The sequence below is a fragment of the Lepidochelys kempii genome, chromosome 18 (assembly GCF_965140265.1).
Source record: "Lepidochelys kempii isolate rLepKem1 chromosome 18, rLepKem1.hap2, whole genome shotgun sequence".
Classification (NCBI taxonomy): Eukaryota; Metazoa; Chordata; order Testudines; family Cheloniidae; genus Lepidochelys; species Lepidochelys kempii.
Window position 1 is genome coordinate 10,519,842 of NC_133273.1, and position 25,767 is coordinate 10,545,608.

General features: G+C 48.1%; 1 protein-coding gene across 3 annotated transcripts in view; it reads right to left on the reverse strand.

Annotated features, from left to right (window-relative positions):
* Nucleotides 1–3,015: 3,015 nt before the first annotated feature.
* Nucleotides 3,016–25,767, reverse strand: part of LOC140900003 (trypsin-3-like) — a 32,279-nt gene continuing 9,527 nt past the window's right edge. Inside the window, exons 2-5 of one of the 3 annotated variants that reach the window (XM_073316453.1) lie at nucleotides 10,917–11,076; nucleotides 9,326–9,467; nucleotides 4,824–5,036; nucleotides 3,016–3,292 (exon numbers count right to left, since the gene is read on the reverse strand). In XM_073316453.1, coding sequence (XP_073172554.1) covers nucleotides 3,140–3,292; nucleotides 4,824–5,036; nucleotides 9,326–9,467; nucleotides 10,917–11,076 — 668 coding nt within the window. In that variant the 3' untranslated portion in view covers nucleotides 3,016–3,139. Of the gene's footprint in view, nucleotides 3,293–4,823; nucleotides 5,091–9,325; nucleotides 9,468–10,916; nucleotides 11,077–25,767 lie in introns of all 3 variants that reach the window. The other 2 variants (XM_073316452.1, XM_073316451.1) reach the window with 2 other exon arrangements.

The following is a 25,767-nucleotide window of genomic DNA, read 5'->3' on the forward strand; positions in this document are numbered from 1 at the left end:
CGCTAAATTGGCTATCAATTATTCTGCACCTTCAGATCCATCCAAAAAACACCCTTGATAAATTGGACAGCAGATGTGCAAAGATAAGGAGACAGGTGCTTATATTCTACATCAGCATCTGCAGGCTGAGGAGAGTTGCTCCATTATAATGAGCATAAGAGTAAAGAAATCCAAGAGCTCGTGAGTTCAGTACATCTGTTCTGAAGGAGTTAGGAGGTCAGGGTTGCTGCATATGTTCCCACTGGTAGATGAATCTCCTGACCTGAAGCTCTAAGGAGCTCTTACATCATTCATTAATTTGTTCCATTCTGCTTTCTGTTTCCCATCCATTTCCCTTATGAAAAGAGGAGGCAGAATTTGCCAGCAGAGAGCTGGCTAAGCCCCTGTCTCTGTTACAGGCAGGGGAAAGTTGATTGAGATAGGTGTGGTTGGAGTTATCCTTGCTGCCTTTGTGAGGCATTCCCACTTCACACCCCTTCACAAAATCCCTCTCTCTGGTGCTGAAAGGAGGACACATTAGACAGAGGAGGAAATACATCAAAATGCAGTGCATCCAAATCCTCATTGTAAATCTGGGGAATTTTAGCATCTTGATTCTGACAAGTTATTGGCAAATAAAAATAGTTCCATTACTCAGCTCAGACTTAGGGGTGCAGGTGGAGAAAAGGGGATCAGGTTTCTCTCCCTCTAGGCTAAATATGTCCCTGGGTTCAACTCTGCTGAAGGTAATGCTCTAACCACTAGGTCACGTGCCCTACCCATAGCAGCTCCAGGTTCCCTGCCATCACTGGAGGTGGTAGGATGGCACCTGAAATGCACTTGTCCCTCTCTCTACATCCCATGTTCCCACCTATCCTGCCTGGTTTGGCTGATCCTTTTTTTGCTTTTCAAGCCCTGAGCTCCCGCTGCTCCACACCCGTTTCCCTTGGGGACTCGCCATTCCCTTTAAAAGGGCTGAGGAGGAAAGAAGAGCTCATTTGTCAGAGGCTGAGCCCATTAGACGGAACCCCACCTGGGTCTGCCTGTTCCTCCCCATGGCACACATGCAGTGCCAAAGCTAGTGACCAAACAGTGTGCATTGTCACATGCAGAGCCAAGCATTAGCCCTACACATTCACTTGCATGTGACTGACCAGGACTTCCATTGCTTCCTCCTTATGTGCTTTCTCCAAACCCATAGCACGGCTCAGTATCTGGTGGGTGCAGTGCAGCGAAGGAAGGCAGGTGACCTTCTTGACGTACCTCCATGCAGTCAAAGGGCAGCGTGAAAGGAAAACAATTGGCCTTAAAGCTTTTAAGAGGAGAAGCTTTGGATTTCCTATCCCCATTGACTGGAATGGAACTGCCCTTGATTTACAATGGGGGTATGTCTTCACTGCAGAGTTAGCCCAGGTGACTGGCACCCGGGTCTGAGTACCTGGGTGAGCCTAACCCAGATGTGAGCGTCCCCACTGCAAAACCTTCTCTGTGTTACCGTGTCTGCACTCCTGTGTGTGTCTGAGGGATATCCCCTGGTTCTTTCTGTTGAGATGCTCGAGGATTCTTTCCCAGTCAATTGTATCAATTGCAGGAGACCTCGTCTGCCCTTCGGGGGGAACTCTGGCAAGGCAGTGGAGGGCCATCATGATTAGCCTGCATCCTCACCAGACAGGCCATTCACCCAATTTTAAGCCGGATAGTCCTGTTTTTCTATGGTTTCCTTGTCGGTACCTAGACAAACTGGACATCACACATGGAAGACGCCATTTGAAGAGTGTGCCACTCTGTCCCTGCTGGCATGATTTCGCATGCACCGCGTGTGTGAGGTCAAGCTGTTGGGGTCACACAGGCGGTGGCAGGCTAGTGCTGTTCCCAAAGTACCAGAATGTCCACTATTCAGGGGATGCATCAGTGGCCACCTTAATCCTCACTGCAAAGTGAGCAGGTTCCAGCCCGACGGGAACCGGAGCCCAGGTTCTAACCCCTCCCCTCGCCCCCAGCTGGGTCAGCCTGAGCTGAAAGAACCTCCAAACAGGTAAAAGGATTTTCTGTGTGGACAATAGAGGGGTTTGGACCAACATCCAGGTAAGATCCTGTATTACCTGTGCAGTGCAGATCTACCCGAAAGTCTGTGTTTGTCCCAGTGTGTTCAGGGCCAGGCTCTGTTCCCATTTCCACCTGCACAGGCCTCATTGACTCATTGTCAGGACACCCTTGGTGTCTTGGTGGGTGTGTCTAGGGGGCACAGTCTGGCTCAGTGGGGTGTCTGCACTGCAGATTCATGCCCTTGGTGAAAATCTTTAATCAGAATAGTCTGATGAGGTGTATTCAGCTACCTAGATTGACTCCCTCAGGGAATAAATAACAAGGATGGCTGGTGTGTGTCCGTGGTGGACTCCGTACCTGGAGTCTCCTAGGCTCTGTTCGAAAGCCCATTGAAAGACTCCTATTGACTTCAGTGGGCTTTAGATCAGGCCCATTGTGATGTTCTGACACAAAGGTTCAAAGGAAAAACCCTCCTGGCAGCAGCTTTAGTCATTCAGTACCTGAGCCAGGTCTTCATAATGCGCCCTACAGGGGAGAGAATACACTAGTAATTAATCATGGCCAAGTTCCGGGCATAGCCAGCTGGTGAGGACAGCAAATCACTCAGCTAATATTTAAAAGGGAAGTGACTTTGAGCTTATTTTGATACTAGGAACATTTTGTGCTCAGAGATGGATCCTTCCCCCACTCCTGGATGTTTGATCTATTCAGTGGTTTTTACTGCACATTGCTTTTCTTTTTCTTTCCTTCTCTCTGGTGGCTTTTAATGAAGTTAAAATTGGTTCTATTAATCCTTTGCCTGCGATTCCTTCTGGTTTTTAAGTAACTTTCAGCCCCCGCATGTTTTCAGAATCCTAAACCTGTGGAGTTATTCTATTTCCATCAAAGGCAGAAATCAGTGTACCTGACGCAGAATTTGAGAGGTATATATACTTCTTGCAAGAGAGTGCTTTTTAAAAAACACCATCTCCCTTCTCCCCCAAGGTGACTTTCAGACGGTCCCAGGAGGGCTACATTTGAAGGAGCTTCTTGTTTCTTTTTCATCACAAGTTTATTTGCTCAAAGCTGGAAACGGGCAGTGGAAGGTGCACGTTGCGAGGACATGGAGCCGCCACTATTCGCGCCTAAAGATGGTTTTGTAAATCCATTTCTGAAAGTTGGCTACTGCGGTGTAAACACCTGGGTACCTGGGACGAGCGCAGCTGTTCCCCCAGGACACAATCCCGAACACTCGGCCCTCGCACACCAGTGGCCCGCCAGAGTCCCCCTAGAAAAGAAGCAGCCACAATAAAGGTTTTGGTTTTCTAAAATGGTTTGGGGGGGACCCTTCCATCATTGTAATAAACACCTTTCCTGTCTAGGAATGGGAGGACCAAGAACACTCTGGGGCAGAGTCTCCGTAGCCCTACACCCTAGGTAGGCATTTCACCAGTGCAAAGTAGGTATAAAATGCTGCTCACTCAGAATAGTAACAGCCTTCTTTGCACTGGTGAAAGGTGCATGGCAATGAGGAATCAGGCTCCTAGATTACATTCCATATATTTCTGGACCTGAGTCCCAGAAGGACTTAGGCAGCCTGGAGGGAATTCAGAGATGGAGGGGGCGACTTATGAGACCACAGTCTCTGCTCGTGTAAATGGGCTCTATGCCATTGATGTCAGAGCTTTGCCTATTTACACCAGCAAAGAATTTGGCCCCATAAATGTAACTTAACACATTTCCCACCCTGTCCTGACAGTCCCGTTCAATGGAAATTGCACCTGACCCTTTCCCGGGGCAGCACCCCTGCCCAACCGATGGAACAGTTTTCTTACAGGACGCTAGAAAGACCCATCAAAACTGGCACGGTCCTGCCCTCTGAGAGACAATGCTGGAATCCCAGAGAGATTTAGTCCAGCCCTTGGGGACATTCTGCACCATTGTGCCTTCCTATGTGTGATGCAGTAGCATCACGCAATGACCTGGTTTCACAACACAAGAACATGACCTCATGCCGCACTGGCGACGTGATGACTAGGTCCTGCCAGACAAATGATTAAAAAAGAGGTAATGCATTTTGGAAGGGACACCTTCGGCCCCATTGTGCTTTCTTGATATTGTCTTACCCAGGAAGAGGGGGGGAAAGAAGCTAGTGCATTTCTAGCTTGCCATTCTGTTCTTCTTGCTATAAAAATAGATCGGCCTTCTCCACCCACCCTCTGTGCTTCAATTCCGGGCGTGAATCATCTCCAGTTAGGAGGTGTGTGATCAAGGCTTTAACTCTATAGGAACTTGAGGACAAGGCAGCGCGGAGGACAGCTGCCTGCCGTGTCTCTGTGCAAGCATTTTACTCCAAACCCTCTCTCATCACGCTGCCCACTGGCTGCAGTAATGGTGGTCAAGATTTTCAAAAAGGGACTCGTGGTTTTGGGTGCCCCATGTGGTCCCCTGAGAAGACCCTGATTTTTGTCCCAGAAAGTGCATCCTCAGGAAACCAGGTCCTTTTAAAGGTGTACTGGGCACCCAAAATTTGAGAGCCCCCAAACTCACTCGTCACTGTTGACTTGTGTCTTCCAAGTCTGTTTAGAAAAGTACTAGTTTCCTATCAGATGTGAAGGAAGCAGGAGATGCTTGTTAACGGATGGATTCTTTTTAATGGGACCCAGCGGGTCTAAAGACCCATCTGACACTGAGTGCCTAGCAGTTCAGGATGGTTCTCTGCAGCTTGGGCATAGCTGGCTTGCTAGAGGACGCGCTCTCTCCGGAGGAGAGGTTTGAACTTGCAGCTTCCTCTGCAGAATTAAGGAGGGCAGCTGTACCTGGCAGGCATCTTTGCCCCCTGTGTTGAACCCGGCACAGATCATGTTCTTGGTGATGTGTCCCGCATAGGAGGCTGTGCTGTTACACTTCCCAGAAGAGATGATAGGCAGGCGCAGGCTGCGAAGGGTGTCTGAAGTCGTCCCGCCCACGGGAGTGGTGTAACCCCAGCCAGAGACTTGGCAGAAGCGGCCCTCCCTCACGACCGCTCCTTGCTGGGGAAGTGGCACAACGGAAACAAAAGCATTATGCACCAGTGGCCTGTTCAGCTGTTTGGAGACACCAAGGGGAGAGTCATTACTGACTGGAAAGAAACAGAGGCGGGAACAGGTGATCATGGGCATAGGGCCTTGTGTACGGTGACAGGCGAACCTCATGCAACTCACAGCTCGGGTTCCATTCATGTTTGGGATGCTTCCCTGAACCAGCCAGGCTGCATCAGCTGCAAAATCGAATCCAGATCCAGGGTTTTGGTTTGGCCCATCATGGAAATGGGACCTGGCTGCAAAACTTGGATCTGGATTCAGTTTCCAATCTTTTCCTCAAAGCCATGGGGTGTTTGGATCCACTGTTTTGGTCTAAGACTTCACCCTTATGGAAAGCCCTATAGAATGAAAAAGGCAATGAGAATTTTTCTATAAGATTCTTTGAATCCTCCAATAGAATCTAGAAGAGAATTATGTCCTGGCTATAGAATTCTATAGGATGGGTCAAAATACCTATAGAAAGGATCTCATTCTCTATGAAATTATCATGGTTTTAGGACTAATTTCTATAGGAGCCTATTTATTATATTTCTACAGGACCCTCTTGGTTTCATCTCTAGTAAATTCTGTAGGCTTCCCACAAAGGTGGTGTGCAGCAGCTGTAAAAATTGTATTCGCCACTCCTCAACTTTAGATCTGTTGGATTGTTCAGGCCCTTTCTGTTAGCAAAACAGAGATGCACAGGGAAGAGTACTGAATTAACATTTTCAAACCCTCAGAAAGGTTTGGTTTGCGTTTTGGGTAAAGGTGGAGGTAATAAATTTATAGAGTTTAAGGCCACAAGGAACCATTAGATCATCTATTATGATCTCTTGTATATCGCAGGCCATTACATTTCACCCAGTTACCCCTGTATTGAGCCCAGTAACTTGTGTTTGGCTAAAGCATCTTCCAGAAAGGCAGCCAGCTGGGCACTGAAGACATCAAAACCTGAATGGAGAATCCATTACTTCTCTTGGCTGTTTGTTTCAATGATTAATCATCCCCAGTGTTAAAAATGTGGGCCTTAGTTCCAATTTGAATTTGTCTGGCTTCAGCTTTGGCCATTGGTTCTTTTTCTGCCTTTCTCTGCTGGATTAAAAATCATTTTAATACTGGTATTTTCTCCCCATGAAGATACTTATATACTGTAATCAAGCCATCGCTCGATTTCTGATACACTAAACACACCGATCCCTTTAAGTCTCTCACTGTAAGGCATTTTTTTCCAGCCCTCAAATCATTATTGTGGCTGTTTTACTCCACCCTCTCCAGTTTTTCAACATCCTTTTTAAAATGTGGACACCAGAACTGGGTGCTATATTCCAGTATTGCTCTCACTAATGTAAATGTAAATTCCCCTCCCTCCTTCTACTCCGTATTCCTGGGGTTATGCATCCGAGGATGGCATTGGCCCTTTTTGTCACAGCATCACACTGGGAGATCATGTTGAGCTGCTTGTCCACTGTGACCCACCCCTGGGCTGTCTCTTTGAGCACTATAGGAGCAGACGACAGTATCATTTGCTATTATATTGGGATGATAATATAGTTTCTAGAGCTTTGAGCATGATTTATCAATGTGTGCTGTACATGTACTCTCTGCAGCAGGGCCATGCGCCGAGAGCAGAAACGAAGGGCTATGTTCATTTGCACACACTCCCCGTTGCTAACGGCAGGAGTCTGCAATCTCGGTTTTCAGTCTCTCTGAATGGTTCATCCTGGTGCTTTGGAAATATTTGATTTTAGGGAAATAAGAGCCAGGCTACCAGGGGCTCTTAGGAGAGAACTGAACTGCATCACTGTGTTCCAGCAGCCTCTGAGCTGCTGCTGCTTCAGTCACGAGAAACCCCCTCCAGCTCTGCACTGCACATTCCCTCGCGGGGAATCTAGCAGACTCAGTGCCTGGAGCCTTAGACAGCATCACTTTAATGATTATTTAAACTCGAGTCCATTCTTATTAATACACAATGCACTTTGAAAACCTATTTGAATATATGAATGCTGTTTAAGTGAAAACAATACCGGCTTAGCCTGAAATGTTAATTTGTTAAAGGCAATCCTCCCTGGGAATTTCATTTAGCTCCCCTTTCGGTTTCCTTCCCTGGCTTGGACTTTTCACGGCTTCCTTTTGAAGCTACTGGATTAGTAAAGGGACAGGCAATCTTAATGAGTCCCTGTTATGTCAGGTAACAGAGGCTCCTTTGGCTTACAGAATATTTTGAACAGCAAATGCTCTTTCAGTAAGGGATTGCCACCTGGGAAAAAATCTCAGGAGAAACCATTCTGCAAGCACCTAGCATTTGCCTAGAAGACTAGATCTAGTGAATTTGCAGGGTGTGCTCTGCATGGGGATTTGGTGGGATTTCTTTCAGTGTCTGGGCTTGGATTCCCTCATGTCCCCCATGGACTGACTTACATTGATCAGCTCTTGGTTTTTATAATACAGCATCTGTTGTAGTGTGTTCAGTCATTTTGTCCCTGCCTTTAAATGATTCATGAACGCTGCTCCAACTCCTCCTGAGCAAACGCTGAACCTCATTGTCCCACGAATGCTTAGTGAGCTTATAAAGACCGGGTTCCAAAACCAAAATACAAGTGAAAAGATCACACAGGATGTGTATAGGCAATAGTGACGCGTGCCCATTCACCCACTCACATGAATGCTTCTGCTGTGTGGGTGTACAGAACTAGAAGCGGGCATGATTATATTCTGCACCTGCACTTGCAAATTCAGTGTGCATTACCGTGCATTGCTGTTTAAACCTGTGGCACAAACAGAAAGGCTTTGGGGCTAAACTGGCTCTCACCCATGAGGATACTCTGCAGAATCCTTTTAGATTGTTTTTTGCAGGGATGGGAGGGCAGGTTGGCCCTGATACTGCGTATAAGCCACTCCATATCCTTTAGGGACGCTTGTCCACTCAGCCTGCTCAATTCCTTACCAAGGAGTGGTAGGAAACAACTGACAATGACAGAGAGCCCGGAACTCAGGAAGTGTATCTCCAGCCTAGGTACTAATCAGTGCCTAGATACCACAGAGGTTGGTACTCTTCACTAAGGTAAATAGGCCCACAGAGTGAAAGAGACCCTGTGAGATCTGAAATGTACAATGATCAGTAACTAATCATAATACCTAGCACTTATATAGGAGGTAAGTATCACTTTACAGATGGGGAAACTGAGGCACAGAGCAGGGAAGTGACTTGCCCAAGGGCATGCAGCAGAGCCAGGAACAGAACCCAGTTCTCCTGAGTCCCAGTGCTGTGCGTGCTCCCCAGGGGCATATTGACTTCCTGGGTAGAAAAGCATCAGAAAGCAACAATCGCATAGAAGAATGCACACCCCTCCTCTGACAAATTGTCCCCTCTCCAGCTGGTTTGCAGGTAGCTGGTGCTAGAGCCTCACAGTTGGGGGAGCTGGGAAGAGCAGGCACGTGTGTCCTGATTACTAGTTACTGGCCTTACTGATCATACATTGCGTGTCTTTTGGAACTCAGAGCCCCCTCCCTCACAGGGAGTAATAGCCCTACTTGTGTCAAGGAGGAGTAAGGCAGTGTTCATGGGGAGGAGGGGCAGTGCAGTCTAGACCTCTGGGATCGCTACCCTGGAGCTGGACAGCATCTGCAGTAGCAATGGGATAGGTAGGGCTGGGAAGGCCATTCCACTCCAGTCTCCTATTTCCAATGGCTAGTAACGTTGTCAACAACATGCTTTTTGTGGGGGACACTTGGCAGGGATCGGTTAGTTTGTTTTATTTATTTCCAGGTTTGAGAGAAGGGAGATGAAGGTGCTCAGCACCTCCAGTGATCAGACCCTACGTTTATATCAGAAGTAGTGCAGATGGGGCGACGGGCCTTGTACTCCAATTTGGGTTCTTGTCCTGGCTCTGCTGCTGGCCTGCTGAGTGACTTTGGGTGAGTCACATCGCTCTGTGCCTCAGTTTCCCCATCTGTAAAAACGGGGTGATGATTCCTCTCTCCTTGTGTAAAGTGCTTTGAGATCTACAGATACAAGGTGCATGTACGAGCTAGGTATTTGTTTTTATTAGGGGTCATTGGTGGTTTGTTCCTCTTCACCTTGACCTCCTGCACATTGCCACCATCCCTGCCTTTATTTCCCCTACCCCAAATGCTTCGTGTCTGAATACGTGCTCATTGGAGCACATGTACTTTGCTGTAAAAAGCCAAAACGATCTGTAGTGACCCCCTCCCTCTCCAACAGCTGTCCTCCCTTTCGTGGTCTGGTGAAAGCTTGTTACCTTAATCAGCATGATGTCCGCATTTTTGGAAGTGGAGCTGTAGTCCGGATGAACCACCATCCGAGAGGGCCGGAAGATCTGCTCTGTGCCTTCAAAAGTGGAGAGAGAATATTCCCCAGCTACAATCATCATCTGGTTAATTCTGTTGGGAGACAGCAGAGAGCCTAGTCACCGGTGCATCAGTGCTGGGGAAAAATATCTCTGCCCAGGTCTGATGTAAAATACAGTCCCTCAGAGGACTCAAAATATTTCACAAGGCTTGTAGCACTCACAGAACTAGCCATGTGAGATCTTGTGCACCTTTTGTTTGAATTCACATGGAGTCAACACTGAAGTGATGGAGGGACGTGTGTGTGTTTGCCTAGTGCGTAGATCTGGCTGTATGACTGCTTGGAGGTACACGTGACTGTGGGGGCGGGCAGCTCTGTGGTGAGGTGCGTAACAAATAGCATCATTTCCATTTTGCAGATGAGTAAAAGAAAAAACGAAGTGAGATGTAATGACAGGGATTCAGAGGGAGAGCTGGGAATCCAGGCCTCTGCTCTGCTCACTAGAGAATCCTCCTTCCCAACATCTGTGTTGGAATTCCACAGTCCAATGTTTCTCCAGAGAGAGGATAATGAGCTTGTCCAAAGCATCAATATTATGAAATGTCGCTTACTAGGAATGGGCAAACTGGTTGGGGTAAAAGAAAAACTGACAGAAATTGTGCCCCGAACTTTGGCTGCACCAGCAATGAGATGGGAAAAATTCTGGTGAGCTGCCTTTTGCTGCAGCTCTTTTCACATCCTAGCTGCTGCTCCTGTGATGACCCCCCCGCCGGAAGTAATGCCAAGTCCCCCAAAGAAGGCTTTTCTTTCTGACCTTACTTCTTAAACACAACCAGGAAATCCTTGCAATTCTAGGACCCCAATTCAGCTATTCAGCAAAGCACATGTTTAACTTTAAGCATGCATTTAAGATTTAATGGGGCCCCGAGACACAAGGTAGATTGGCACTGGCTCAAGGTCACATGAGAGGTCTGGAGCTGAGCTGGAATTGACCTTAATAGAACGTAAGCACGTGTTCAAAACACCTTGCTGAATTGGGGCCCTAGTGAGACAGCCTGGAAAAGTTTCTTGCCCTCATTGGTCAGACCCAACAGGCTCAGATAGTTAAGAGAAGCAGCCAGACTGTTGGGTCCTTAATATGAACCAAACCTTCCCACCTTTGAAAAGTCATCCCTCCTTACAGCTCACCAGTCTGTGGGTGTAGGAGCTATAGGCATGTGAGCTGGTGGGGTCTGTGTGGAGATATGTACCAGATCCAGGGCCCAGCTTTCAACCTGAGCACTTAAACTTAGGCACCAAAATCCCTATATAGACACCGAAATGGGAACTTAGGCACCCAAGTTTGAAAACTGAGCTGGGAGCGTGTGTAACTATGTACAGGAGTCCATGGAGCTGTGATGTTTGATGGGAGTCCAGCACTCTAGCAAACCTCTATACTCCGCTGTGAGGGGTGGCTGGTCTCTTGTCTGATTCCCAGATGTCTGGCTGTGCGCTCTGAAGGCTGATGTTAAGTGGCCCCTGATTCTCCTGGCATTCCTTACTCAGTTTTGCAGTGAGCAGCCGTCAGGACCCAGCTTCGGCTGACCAGCGACCCACCACAGAAATGGAAGCCTGTCTTCCTCTTCAGGGACACCAGGTACTTGGAGGAATGTGGTGCCACTATGTAACCCCCGATGATGCGCTGGAGGCTGTTCTGGCCACCTGCAGAGCAAAGGCAAAACTGTCAGGAGGAGACAACTGGCCACCCCAGCTGCTGTGTCATGCATGAACTGTGGCTACCATTCTGAAACGTCTCACCCCAGATCCCAGTATCACTGCATGCCACTGGGCAGATCCAAGTGTCATTTGATGTAGGCTGCTGGCCAGGCCTTATTTTGAGGGAATAGGAGCTCTGAAACCAAATAACCTTCCAGGACCTTTGAATTTTAATCATGACCCCATGAGTTGCTGTGACAGCTCAGGCCCTGTGAGGACCATCTAGGGGGAGATAAATGGGACTACAGAAGACGCTGTCTTCTGTAGAAGACCAAAGAGGCACTTTAAATCACAGACAAGATGCCAACTCCCTCCCTGTAGGCTCATGTAGCTTCCATTAGCATCCGTAGGAGTTAGACATCGGCGCCAAGGGGATGGATAGACCCCTCAGGAGGGATTCTGATTGATCTACCGCTCTATTATCGTCCTCTCGCTGACATTAGCGAGACAAGAGTCCATCTATTATTCACGCAGCTACAGGCCTTGATTTCTCCACAGGCGACAGAGCAATGATAAATATCCAACCTCATTGGTTTTTAATCGGAATTTTAATCAATCTGAACCCAGTTTAATGCTCACCAGAGTGAGGGGCTAATCGTACTAACCTGCCTGAGGCCTAGTGCAGGCAGGCCCCAGGCGTCTATCCCACTGTAGCAGCGTGGCTACCCTGCTCCTAAAATAGAAGGGGTTAAAAGCAGCCCGGGAGAGGGCTGTGGCTGGGGATGGCTGACTGGGGAAGCAGCCGCAGCTGGGCCATGCCCCAGTCAGGCCCCAGCTGGCCTGTATAAGAAGGCTGTGAGCCAGGGGCCCCAGGAGTCTCTCTCCAGGCTGGGAGAGAGCAGGGCTTGGCTGCCTGCCTGCCTGACAGGGTACTGAGGGGCACCAGGTGGGTGTAAAGGAGCGGACTCTCCCCTGTGGCCCCTCCTGCTGGGGAAGGAGCAGGCTGAGCGGGGCTCTCCAGGATGGCAACTCCGCAGGCTGTAAGGCCCGGTCCAAGGCCCGTAGAGGCAGAGGAAGGCAACAGGCCCGAACCCCCTTGCCTATGATGAGTGGCCTTTACGCTGCCGTCTGCCCCAGGGAGCGGGGGCTTGGTGATCGCTGGCCGTAGCCCAGGCTGAGGCAAGGTGGGGATAGTGGGTTGGGGGTCCCCCAGGAAGGGGAGACCCAGAGGCAGAGTGTGGGGGTGCTGTCAGGGGGCAGAACCTAGAGAAAGGGGCACTGGGGTCCGTGAGGGACACGGGGGCCAGAGCTGTGCGGATCACTGGCCTGCAGAGGGCACTCCAGGCTGGAAAGGGCTAATTCCCCAATGACCAGCAGGAGGGGCCACAGGGGTGAGTCCGCTCCTTTACACCCACCTGGTGCCCCAGCTCTGATCTGACTCGTTATCCCAGTCTCCAGCATGGCTCTCCTATGCACATCCGTTATGGCCTGGCGCTACCCCTGCTCTTCCAGTCCTGGGCCTCGCTCTCGGTCAGGGACTGTGAACTGGTTGTCTCATGTGAACAAACGGGCTCTGGGATAAGTCCGTCAAACTCAGGTCTGATCTCGAGCAAACAAATGGATTGGTGCCAAAAGGAGAATGCCGGAGCACTAATCTAGTCACCTCCAAGCTAGATGAATCATTTGCATCTTGTTAGATGCTGAGTTTCATGGCACAGAGCAACGTTTCTTGTAACATGTCTGCTCTGTTCCTCTAATGAGCAGCCATTAGGCTGTTGTCTTTTAAGGACAGGTAACAAAGTAAGGGCTTTGACCTGCTGTGTATGCAGAGCACCGGTAAACTATTGAAACAGATCTTTAATGGCCCACAGCTGGGCAGATTGTTACCAGTACCAGTGAAAATTTGGGAACAGTATGGTTAACGCACAATCATTTATTTGAGAAAGAATCACACAAGCAGTAAAGGTTATATAATACACATCTTCCTAACAAGCCTCAATTCCCGAAGTATAAACCCTCAGTAATTATGCTGGCCTTACACAGTATCTTAATTGGCAAACAAAGTAGGTATAGCTACCGGTCCTAGATGGAGACTTCTTCTCTTCTCTTCTTCTCCCCTCTCAGATACTGGGTCTGTCAAATGTCCCTCGAAGCAGGGTCTTTCCTGGTTACCCGAAGGCCTTCTGTCTTACAGCATCACAGACCTCTTCAGATGTTGATTGGAGAACTAGCTAACTAATTTACTTTGCTTAGCATTTATACCTTTTGTTCTCAAAGGAGTCACATGTCCCAAAAATATGCCACGTGGGTGTTTTATTACTGGTTTTCTCTAATTAGTATTTTAGAAGGGGGCTACAAAACTGGCACAGACCAAAGCTCAATCAACATTTACCCTCCCATCAGTCATTCACTTGAGCTCCTATTGCTGTGTCCTCCAAAAGGGGTTATTTCGATCTGGGTCAACCTGTACCAAGCTCACCGATGGCATGTTTTTGTGTTTTCTTTACTTTGTGGGCTGGTCGATCAGCTGACGTGTTTCAAAGGCTAGGTCTACACTACCGCAGTAAGTCGATCTATGCTATGCAACTCCAGCTACGTGAGTTGACGCTGGAGTTGACGTACCTTAGGTTGAGTTACCGCAGGGTCTACACCGCGGGGGGTTGATGGAAGAAAATCTCCTGTCAACTTACCTTACTCTTCTCGTTTGGGGTAGAGTACAGGGATCAACTGGAGAGAGATCTGCAGTCGATTTGGTGGGTCTTTACTAGACCTGCTAAATCGACCACTGGTGGATCGATCTCAGAACATCAATCCCTGATGAAGTGTAGACCTGCCCAAAATCTCATGTTGAGATATATGCACAGATGGAGCCTCAATTATCCATTCAAGTGCAATTTCAGCACACTCAGTAAATTTCCATACCAACTGTCTGATGCTAAGAGAATCCTGCTCCCAGAATCCTCTAGCCAATTCAGACATCCCAAGCCACACCAAATTCATGCTTACCACATTATTCATACCAATCACAACAATTCATAATAATTTGGCACCACCCCAACATAAAGTGCACTGGCTTTATACATCAATAAATAGGGTGCTGTGTTGTCAGAGTTATCGACACACTAGCTTCACTGGGTTAGTGATTGTCCAGTAACTGTCATGCTCCGCTAGAACATCGGTGACCTACAGATGAATCTAAGTGATGGAGACACTGACAAGGCCGTTCAGCTCGGTTGCATCACTGAAGTTGTGACTCTTTTGAACAGGATGGACAATCATGAGCAATGACAATAGAGACCTCTGTTGAGGCAATGGTACCAACACGGACTGGATGCTAAAAGGTGACCCCATCAAAGCCAATGTGCTCTAGTAGGTCAGTGTAGTGCCTGCCACATGAAAGTGATGGAGGAACAAATCACCGTGCTTGGTCTGCTCAGTCCAGTGTCTACCCGAATGACCTACTGAGAAATGACCGCCCCCGAAAGAAGCTGGTACACTTAGTGGGCTGAGTGTAGATTCAGAGCCCTGGTGGCTGGGGCAGAGGCTGAAGAAGTTGCTGAAGCTCTGATCTAACCTGGGACACTGGGAAGAACTGGCCCAGAAGGTGGTGTGAAGAATCTTCTGTTTAATGACTAATTTACCTAACCTTTTCAAAGAGGTAGCAGCATCCTCACTTTTACTTGGCCCCTTGTCAAAGAACACCAAGACTTGGCTACATAACAATAATGTAATAATTATTTGAAGCCTCCTTTGATTTAGGATGCAAGTTGGTCACCTGTGTAAGTGCCAAGGCAAATATGCAGTTAGGGGTCTGTGAGAAGAACCCATTATTTTGGGTGCTCTGAGGCAAGATTCTGAGGTCTCTATTTGGGTTTACACTTAGGGCTTCTTACTGCAAAGTGCCAAGTGTTTCTGGAAAGTGCTGAGTGCCCAAAACTCCCAATAAAGTCAATGGGAGCTGAAGGCTCTCAGAAGCCATCAACTCATGCTGAGACCAGGTTTTAGTCCTTACTCTGGAAACTTCCTTCTGAAGTCCATAAGAGTTTGTCCTGGGTAAGGACTCAGGTTTTGGCCCTTTCCTAACATCCCAAAATTCCTCCCAAGAATCCCCTGAGCTGAGGCATTGCCCTGAGTTTCTTCCAGTGGTGCAGTCCATTTCCAGGGCATCTGATAGGCAGATACCTGCTTTCGTGGCATTATGTCCAGAGAACAATGAAGTGTGTTTGATTTGTGTGAATACTCTTCCTGTCGCATTACACCGTTCTTCCAAAAAGTCTCCCTGTAGGTGGCCTCTTTGTCTAGAACAATTTTGCTCAATTGTGGCATAATTTAGGAAGCAAACTTGCCTTGCTAATCGTTTTACTAAACAGATACTGAATGATAAACACTTTGGGCATGTTTCCTCCTTTTTACTTTGTACAGCTCCTTTCAGAGAATCTCCAAACGTATTAAAATAATCAATTAAGCCTCACAATGCCCTCAAAAATATTATCCCTCTTTTACAGCTGGGTAGGCTGAGAGGTTGAGCGAACGGTGTGAGGACAAATGGTATTTCTATGGCAGAGCTAGAAATATAACCTAGGAATCCTGACGTTCCGTCCACTGCTCTAACTACTAGACATCGTTCTCCTCTCAATATCTGCAAATGATCCATGCTGGAATCTCACAGTACAATGTCTTGTTTCTCTGGAGACTTAATGAACTTGCCTTGATGTTGACAGTGGGCCAGTTTCACCTGAAATGTTGCTCCACTGAAGATACACTGGGTCTAATTGACCCTTGGTGTATCTATATAGATAGACAGATAATAACACACATAAGTAAATTTCCAGGTTTTCTATCAATCTGATGGTTTAAACAAATAACGTTATTAGTCCTGTAACAAAACAAAACAAAACAAATAAACAACCTGTGAAGAATGCTGAAGGTGAATCAGATAAAAATGAAACCTGGGAACAAAATATGGGACATCTTAGAGAGGGGGAAAAATCAGGGTAGATTTCTGGATATGCAGAGATGTAAACTGTAACAGGGACTCAGGTGTAATTCGCCAGGAAGAGTATTTACACAAATCCAACACACTTCTCTATGTTACAGATGCACATTCAGCAATCTAAAGACAGTAGGGTTTCCAGACATGAAAGGCCATCTAAAGCTAGATATGCATATGAAATACTCACCGATCAAAGAAAATAACTGCAGGAACAGCAGAAGGCTCAGTGCCAGATAATTCATCTCAGAATCAATGTAAGATCTTACAAGCACCTGCCAAAGGTAGCTTCAGCTCTTAGCTGCTGAAGGGAGAGAGAGACCCAAAGAAAGTTCACTTCATACCTAGATATCCTGGTTCCTCTTTCAGTTCCCATGACAACGTGAATCCCAAAGAGAACAATCAATTATTCATGGAGGCACTTCAGGACACTGGTGTCTGATTGACTAGAGTTAACCTTGTGTTCTCATCTTCCTCCCCTCAGCATCCAGCTGAAAGGGCCATAGCCTTTACTGCTCACAAACGCTGAATGGAGCTTCTTGGGTTTCCTGGCAGTGAAGTGACACTGATTCCAACAAACCATCCCTTGGCAGACAGGGAAGGCATTTCTTGAAGGGTCTCCATCTCCTGCTTCCCTTCAGGTGGCACTGCAAATTAAAGCAGAGATCCACTCATCTGAGTTGTCAGAGCTGGAGCAGTAGCAGCCCAGAAGCGATGCGGACAAGCTGCTCATCAGTGCTGGGCAAAATGCTTTTGATAAAGCCTGAAACAGGGTCAAACGTGCCTTGTTTGGGAAATTCGTGGCAAACTCAGGCCTGGATTCACCATTGCCCTGCAGCTTGTGGTGTCATCATTTACACCAGCAGAAGAGAGTGCACACCTGATGATGTTTGACCCCTGCCTTTGCACTGGTACAAATGACTGCATGTGGAGTAGGCTATGGGGAATCAGGCCACCAGAGGGGCAAGGGGCTCGCTGGGGGCAATGAACCTCTCAGGTGGATCATGGGCCCAGTATGGAGCAACCCATTCCCCTGGTTTTACCAGGTGTAATGTTCTCTATGAATTTTGGGGTCCTGTTAGTTCCTCCATGTTGGTGTAGATTTACCTCCACAGGCGAGAGCATTATTCCAGCTGCTAGGCGTTAGTCCATTAAACCCCCAACTGTGAGCAAACTTCTGCCTTCAGTTTCATCCAGGAAACCCCACAGAAGGAAAAGGACGTGCATGAGGCAGAATGCAGCTCACTATGTTGAATAAATCAATCAATCCTAGAGCCATGCAAATAGCTATGATTGTGGGTGTGAAACATATGCAGGAGAAAGTGACATATTGAACCTGGCTTCAGCTGCAGTATCTAGGACGGTGTTTGTATGGCCCTCACCCCCATAGAATCGGAGTGAATCCAGGCTGTGTGCTGGCTACGGCTGGGAGAAATATTCAGTGAGACCGTTTTGCGGGGGGTTTTCAGTGACACTTGCATGTGGTAATGATGATGCCCCAGATCTGGGGAAAATAAAAAGAGCTGATTCCATTCTGCAGGTGGATGGTGACTTATTAGCACCAAGCAAAAAAAATGCAGGCGTTAAGACAATATACACCAAGACATTACTCAAATTCCCTGGAACCCATACAGATAGCTCAGCCTTTTGTTTTACGTAGCAGTAATACAAGGATCCTAAGGGCCTGCCTCCTGTATGACACTGGCTCCATGTCTAGTTGGCAGCCGGTATCAAGTGGAGTGCCCCAAGGGTCGGTCCTCGGGCCGGTTTTGTTCCATATCTTCATAAATGATCTGGAGGATGGTGTGGATTGCACCCTCAGCAAGTTTGCAGATGATGCTAAACTGGGAGGAGAGGTAGATACGCTGGAGGGTAGGGATAGGATACAGAGGGACCTAGACAAATTAGAGGATTGGGCCAAAAGAAATCTGATGAGGTTCAACAAGGACAAGTGTACCAAGTGCACTTAGGATAGAAGACTCCCATGCACCGCTACAGACTAGGGACTGAATGGCTCGGCAGCAGTTCTGCAGAAAAGGACCTAGGGGTTACAGCGGACGAGAAGCTGGATATGAGTCAACAGTGTGCCCTTGTTGCCAAGAAGGCCAATGGCATTTTGGGATGTATAAGTAGGGGCATTGCCAGCAGATCGAGGGACGTGATCGTTCCCCTCTATTCGACATTGATGAGGCCTCATCTGGAGTACTGTGTCCAGTTTTGGGCCCCACACTACAAGAAGGATGTGGAAAAATTGGAAAGAGTCCAGCGGAGGGCAACAAAAATTATTAGGGGACTGGAGCACATGACTTATGAGGAGACGCTGAGGGAACTGGGATTGTTTAGTCTGCGGAAGAGAAGAATGAGGGGGGATTTGATAGCTGGTTTCAACTACCTGAAAGGGGGTTCCAAAGAGGATGGATCTAGACTGTTCTCAGTGGTAGCTGATGACAAAACAAGGAGTAATGGTCTCAAGTTGCAGTGGGGGAGGTTTAGGTTGGATATTAGGAAAAACTTTTTCACTAGGAGGGTGGTGAAACACTGGAATGTGTTACCTAGGGAGGTGGTGGAATCTCCTTCCTTAGAAGTTTTTAAGGTCAGGCTTGACAAAGCCCTGGCTGGGATGATTTAGTTGGGGATTGGTCCTGCTTTGAGCAGGGGGTTGGACTAGATGACCTCCTGAGGTCCCTTCCAACCCTGATAGTCTATGATTCTATGATTGGCTTAAGCATGTTAGCATGAGTGAACCATAGGCCTGTGACCCTTCGTTAGATAAAACAGCCCCAAAGTTACCCTAGATTTGGGGTAATCGCTTGCTTAAGACAGGAGTTGGTACATAACAAGACTAGCCAGCCACAGGACTTTTGAACTGATACTAGGCTTGGATAGTTTTGCTTTAGCAACCGTTGACGTGTATGGTAATGAGCTAAAAGGCATTAATATGTTAACCTGTAGGATAAAGGCATCCCAATATTATGAGGGTGAGGAAGTTAGATATGGACATGGGAGGCTGGGTATCTGAATGAGTATTCATGATAGTCCTCAGGCTCTGTAACAGACCAGGCCACCATGTAAGCAGGTGGTGAGCTATCCTCATCGACCCTTCAGTTCTTCATTGTCATCATCTACCACCAACCTTCGGGCATTTGGGTCTGGACCGCTGGACTCATTTGGCATGCCAGGGATGGGGCTGGTCCTTTGTCTCTCACCACCAGATCCCCAAGGAAGGTTGTGAGTATATGAGCACATGTAAGGAATGATACCAAAGATACTGCTGCTATTTGTTTATGTGGTTTGCAGCTTTCTTGTTTTTACTGGTCATGTTACTAAAAGTGGCTAAGGCTTTGCTTAGCCCTCAGTGTGACATGCTTTGCCATGCACCCTGGGTTCCAACAAGATATTGAACTGGTTAGTTTTAATTCTGTTGTATCTGATTCTGGTCCTAGAGTCCTATTAAATTACTATTCATTGGCAACCAATACAATTATAGAATCAGGCTACATCACACACAAAAGGACAACCATCTGTTTCCACTGGCACCCATCAGGGACTTCCAGAAACTAACACCTGTCTTCTCCCATCTCAGCGCAACTCCACTTCTGCAATTGCCTACAGGTCTTTTATAGACTCTCCCGCATCAGCAGCAGGTTCTGTACCTCCCACAGGGCCACCCTTCCTTCTGGCCCATGTATTATCCTACATGATGGCTGTGAGACAGTCACTTCCCCCTTAAACAAATTTGTGCTCTGGAAAGCATGGGGCTGAGCTGTCTGTATTTAGGTCAGCCAGAGATACTCTTCGGGGGCCTTCCTTTGAGCTGAGGAAATGTCTGCAGAGTTGCTCCAATTTTGCAATGTATGAAAGTGGTCTGATGAATTTTTGAGTAGACAGTTTCTCTTTTTTCACTATGTGGATGTTAGGGATCACTAGACAGAACGAATCTATGCACACACGTGCAACTACACATAAATACATGTGCATAGCCATGGATCCTGGAGCGTGGCCCAATACAAAGAGCACAAGTCAGGGGTGAGTGAGTGAAGGTGTCTTATTGCACTCTTTTGATCTCTGTGATGCTCTGTGCAGGGCTGGTCTCTCAGTACCATGTCAGGGCAGCCCGAGGGTTGCTCTAATTTATGTCAGGCTGCGGTGGACACAGAGAGCTGAAAAGAGAGCCCCGGACCAACAGGAAGTAGAGAGATTCTGGCATCATGCACTTTCCTCCAGCCACACCAGCAGCAGGGAAGATGACTCTCCTGTGGCTGGTTAAATTGACTTAATGATCAGAGGGCTCCAGCTCTGTGACACAAAGCAGCTGTGCTGAAGCAGAGGATCTGGACAATATACACAACTACTAGGACCCAGAGAAATGCTCACCATGGTCCACTCAGTCTTATAACACGTGTGTGGCTGTGGAATAAAGATCGGTATCAGGGGATACTTATTGCCAGAGTCAGGCTGCTGGATTTAGGGGAGGGCGTAGTAGGCTCTGGTTGAGCTCCATCATAGGATTCTTCCTTTGAGTTGGAGCTAAGGGGGTGCTTGCTCAGGCCACCCCAGGCCCTTGAAGAATCAGAATCATAAAAATATAGGGCTGGAAGAGACCTCAAGAAGTCATCAAGTCCAGCCCCCTGCATTGAGGCAAGACCAAGTAAACCTAGAACATCCCTGACAGGTGTTTGTCCAACCTGTTCTTAACCTCCAGTGATGGGGATTCCACAACCTCCATTGGAAGCTTATTCCATAGCTTAATTATCCTTATAGTTAGAAAGATTTTCTTAATATCTAACCTAAATCTCACTTGCGGCAAGCAAAGCCCGTTACTTCTTGCCCTTCCTTCAGTGGACATGGGGAACAATTGATCATTGTCCTTTTTGTAACAGCCCTTCACGAATTTGAAGACTGTTATCAAGTCTCCGCCTCAATCTTCTTTTCTCAAGACTAAACATGCCCAGTTTTTAACCTTTCCTCATCAGTCAGGTTTTCTAAACCCTTTATCATTTTTATTGCTCCCCTTTGGACTCTTTCCAGTTTGTCTACGTCTTTTCTAAAGTGTGGTGCTCACAAACTGGACACAGCATTCTAGCTCGGGCCTTACCAGTGCTGAGTATAGCGGGATAATTGCCTCCAGTGTCTTTCATACGACACTCCTGTGAATACACCCCACAATGGCATTAGCCTTTTTCTCAACTGCATCACACTCTCGACACTCGTTCCATTTTTCATCCACTGTAACCCCAGATCCTTTTCAGCACGACTGTCGCTTAGCCAGTTCTTCCCCATTTTGTAGCTGTGCATTTGATTTTTCCTTCCTAAGTGAAGTGCTTATCTTCATTTAATTTCATGTTGTTGATTTCAGACCAAGTCTCTGATTTTTCAAGGTCATTTTGAATTCTAATCCTGTCCTCCAAAGGGATTGCAAACCCTTCCCAGCTTGGTGTCCTCTGCAAATTTTCTCAGCATGCTCTCCACTCCATTATCCAAACCATTAATGAAAAGATAGAATAACAGACTCAGCCTTTTCAACAGCAGCCACTTAACTTGAAAAAGGGGAGAGGGACAGAGGTACCTAGGATAAAATGGAAGGCGAAAACCCACAAGCATTACCAAGACAGCTGAGCCACTATCCAGTGGGGTTTGTGATCCCTTCGAAAAAGGGAAGGGGACTAGGAGGCAAGCCTGTGAGAAAACAGCAGCTTTCTACCTTAGTGGCTCCAAGGCAACAGACATCAAAACCAAGAAGCAAAATGATCAGATTCAACCTTGAGAGTGCCCGTGCTTTACTATTCCCCTCACTGCAAGCTGTACTGAAATGCTAAAAAGTCCTGACAAGCAGCCCCCAGCCCCTCCCAGCTCTGTGTGTCTCTGGCTTCAGTTTAATTTAGAAAAAGCTTTTTTATGGCTCTACATTTAAAAAAAAAAAAAATCTCAAAGTCACTCAATCAATAATCCTCTCCTTGGCTAAATAAACATGGGGATACCAGTTAGCAGGAGAACCCTGGGTTGTTCAGAGGCCCCTCGTTACAACAGGGGCGATCGATACAAGAGGCACGTAAGTAGTCGCTCCTTTTTATTATTCATACTGGCATTGATTGGCGAGGAGAAAGATGGAATAATTCCCTGGGCAGCGTAGCCCCTCTCACAGGCTGTGCCCGTGACGCACTGCTGAGTGTGAGTTACCGGTCCCCTCTCTGTGCCCAATCCATACAGGATGAGTCCACGGCAGCCCAGCTAGGGAACCTGAGATTTTCAGTTCAAGCTGTAGCAGCTTATGCTTTTAAATCCAGAGGTCCCCAATTCAATTTCTGGTGCATCAGCCAAGATAGCAGAGGTTACACACCCTTGTCAAATATTTCATGTTCCCATAAGGGATGGAGGAAGCCATTCAAATCAAACCAGAATCCACCCAAAACTTGGACCACAGCAGCTGATATCCAGCAATGTCGGGAATCTCACAAAAGAGAGACTGTTCCCAGGAGTTTCCCAGCCCGGCCTGTTAGCCAAGGGTATGTCTGGAGAAACGTCCTCACAGTGGCATCTTCATCTGAACCACTGGCGGTAGTTGGAGGCTCAGTCATGGCTCATTCGGGGAGGCAGAGGGGGGAGTGAGTGGCCCGAGCAGAAGTTGGGCCCAAAGCTGCAGTGCACTTTTCAGTCCCTGGTTTGTAATTTCTGATCCCACAGGAGCAGCTCCGTGCGAGCTCAGCCAGGGCTTGGGGGAAGTGGAGGCTCCTGCCTGTCGGTCACGAGGCAATGGCATTTTCACTGTGGCTTAGTCCTGACCCGAGGCGAGTCTCTGGAGCTGATGCCGTAGACGCTACGTTCTCCCCTGGGTAACGCCAGTCAGGAGTACGCACGGTGTTTTGAATGCACCGGGTGAGTTGCTTATGCATTTCCCTGGATGAGAGGGTGCTCAGGGCAAGCCATGCAGGCATCTCTGAGAGAACAAAGAAGGTCACCTACAAAGCACTCTACCCACGCAGAGGGCTCTCGCTCTGTGAGTGTGACAGCTGCCATCTTTGCAGACACTGGGAACTCAACTGGGGATGGCCGAAGCTAAAAGCATGAGCTAATGAGCCAGGCTCTCTAGTTTAGAGCTGAACAGACTCTTCTGTGGATCAGGCTCAGAGGGGGACACGTAACCCACACTGACCAGTGGGTTACGTTCACCCTGGCTGGGAGAGCACCATTCTAGCATGTCACACAGGAGCACCCAGTCCCCTCCCTGCTATATAATACGCAGCAGTCGGCTGGCACTCTCTGAATTCCTCTGCAAGCTCCCTAAAAGGAGTTTCTTTCTGCAGAAAATGTGCCGAGACACAAAGGACAAGCCCATCTCAAAGCAAGGCCGCCGGTCCACTAGCATCCTTTCCTCATCAGGCATTGCAGTGCATTGAATCTCCACCAAGCCCTGTTGCTGCCTGTGAGCTGAGCCACCGGAGGGAGAAGGGAGGAAACTATGAACGAATGGCACAATCAGAACACCAGCAGAAGGTGGCAGCAGGATGGGCGTTCATGACACAGTGAGCAAAGATACTCCAAGAAGGTAAATTCTACAGGGAAACGACACATTGTTCCTTCTAGTGCTGGAAGGTGCTCTCGCATCTCAACTGTATATCAGTAGGCATCGATGTTGGCCAGTGCGAACACTTCTACCGCAGGCTAAGGGGCTCTCCACATGTAACCCTGTTGCTGCGAAGGGCTGCAGCCCTGGAGCAGAGCATTCCTAGGGAATGAGGGCACAGCTGCAGAAGAAAGGCATCGGATAGGAACACGCTAGTTTTGCCTGGTGGCTACAAAGGGTGAAGTCTGCACTGCAGACCCCCCTGGGGTTCAGAACTGAAGAGAAGAAAGGCGTGGCCAGGTATGGTCATGAAAACGTTAGGGGAGAAGATGTGGGCGCCCAGGGAGGAGTGTGGGGATGAGTCTCGGGGTCCTCGGGGAGAAGAGAACCACCCTCTGAAGACAGGCACTTCTAAAATAGATAATGCTGTTGAAACACCAAGCAGCCTCCCAGTGGTGCAGTATCAGCTTCTTCCTGTGCAGTGACACAGGCTGCTCAGAGGTGTACCTTGGATTCACAACAGGCCTCCTCCCTCAGCCACACGAGCACACCTGGGCTGTCTCACCTTTCAAGTCTGTGACAGTGAGGGAGGTAACCGGTATCTTGTATGCCCCCCTCAGCCACTCACCTGTACACAGGGCCTGTACTGTGTCCAGGTATCCCTCAGCAGGGCAATGAACCCCAGAGGACTGTTTGCTGAGTCACCGGGTGTCATGGAGTTGAGTCTCTCTGGCGGAGGGGACAGAACAATTCTTTGTTAACTGCCTCCCGGGCTGGGAGCCACAGTCCTGGATCCATAAAGGCAGCATCCCTGCGTCCCGTCCCAGACCTCTACTGTGTGTTCTGTTCAACCGCCAGGGAAATCACAAAAGAAACCCATCTGCCAGAGGAGGGGTTTTAGAGACCCCAGGTGGGTGAGTTCATAGGTTGTATTGGACCCACTTCTGTTGGTGATAGAGACAAGCTGGATCCAATAAAAGATAGGACCTCACCCACCTGGTCTCTCTAATATCCTGGGACCAACAGGGCTATAACAGCGCTGCACATGGGAATTGCTAAGGCAGTTATGGATCCTATTGCCACTTGGACACCGATTCGTAGCTTGGCTCTGTCAATCATGGCTGACAAGCCTCTGATAGCCGTTTGTGAAACCAGTTTGGCCTCTCCACCTAGTCCCGACCTGACAAGTATCCACAGGGTCATGGCCCCTTGTTGGCAGCACAGCTGAGAAACCTGTGGCTGAATGCACCATGCTGAGGACTGGCCTACTCTCCAAGGTAGGGTGCTGGATTCATCAATCCCCTGCATCACAGGCTCCCAGGCTTCCATTGCCCGCATTCCTTCAACCTTTCTGTGTTAAAATGAAAAGCTGACTTTAATGCAACCAGTCCTTAGCCGAAAGGCTTCAGATACCAAGAGGGATCCATGAGCAGCACACAGGATTGACTCTGCTTCCCTCTCGTGCCTTGAGGGCGACCCCTCCATGGCAGGGTGGAGGTATGTAAGTGGGGTACAGTGGGAGGAGCTGGTACATGCCAATAATTGTTCCGTGGAGAGAGGTTTCAGACTCCAGGGCTGTCAAGCCAACCTTTCCTGAGTGCTTAAAAAAAGAGGAGGGTCAAGAAGCAATGACCTGCGTCTCTTCTTGGTGTTTTCATTGAATGCTCTTTTCACCACCACTTTTCCAAAGAGTTTATAAAGCAACTGTTACTGGACACAGCTGCCAGTGCCAACACTTACACCCTGGTAATGAAGATGGGCCCGTGATTCTCCTTTGGATCCGGAGACGGGCGTCTAGTGCCCCAAAAATCTGGGAATGTTCCGCTCGGACCCGAGGTTTTCATTCAGCCCATTATGACATCTCAGGCACCATTTGCAAATTCTGATTGGACTGGGGAGCAAAGTTTGAGGGTGCTAAAATCTTGGGGTTTGGGTCAGGCCCAGGTCAGCCTGGAAGGCTAGTGAGCCTCTCCTGGGCAATTCAGTAATTCCCCCTAAGGAAGAAAGCAAAAATATAGAAGGAAAGCAAGCTGGACTCAACTATCAGATATATCAAGGAAGTGGGACAGTCGCCAGCAGCTGGAAAACGATCTCTTAATTAACAGTGAATTAGACTCCTGCAGTAAGATAAAAGGAAGACAATGTG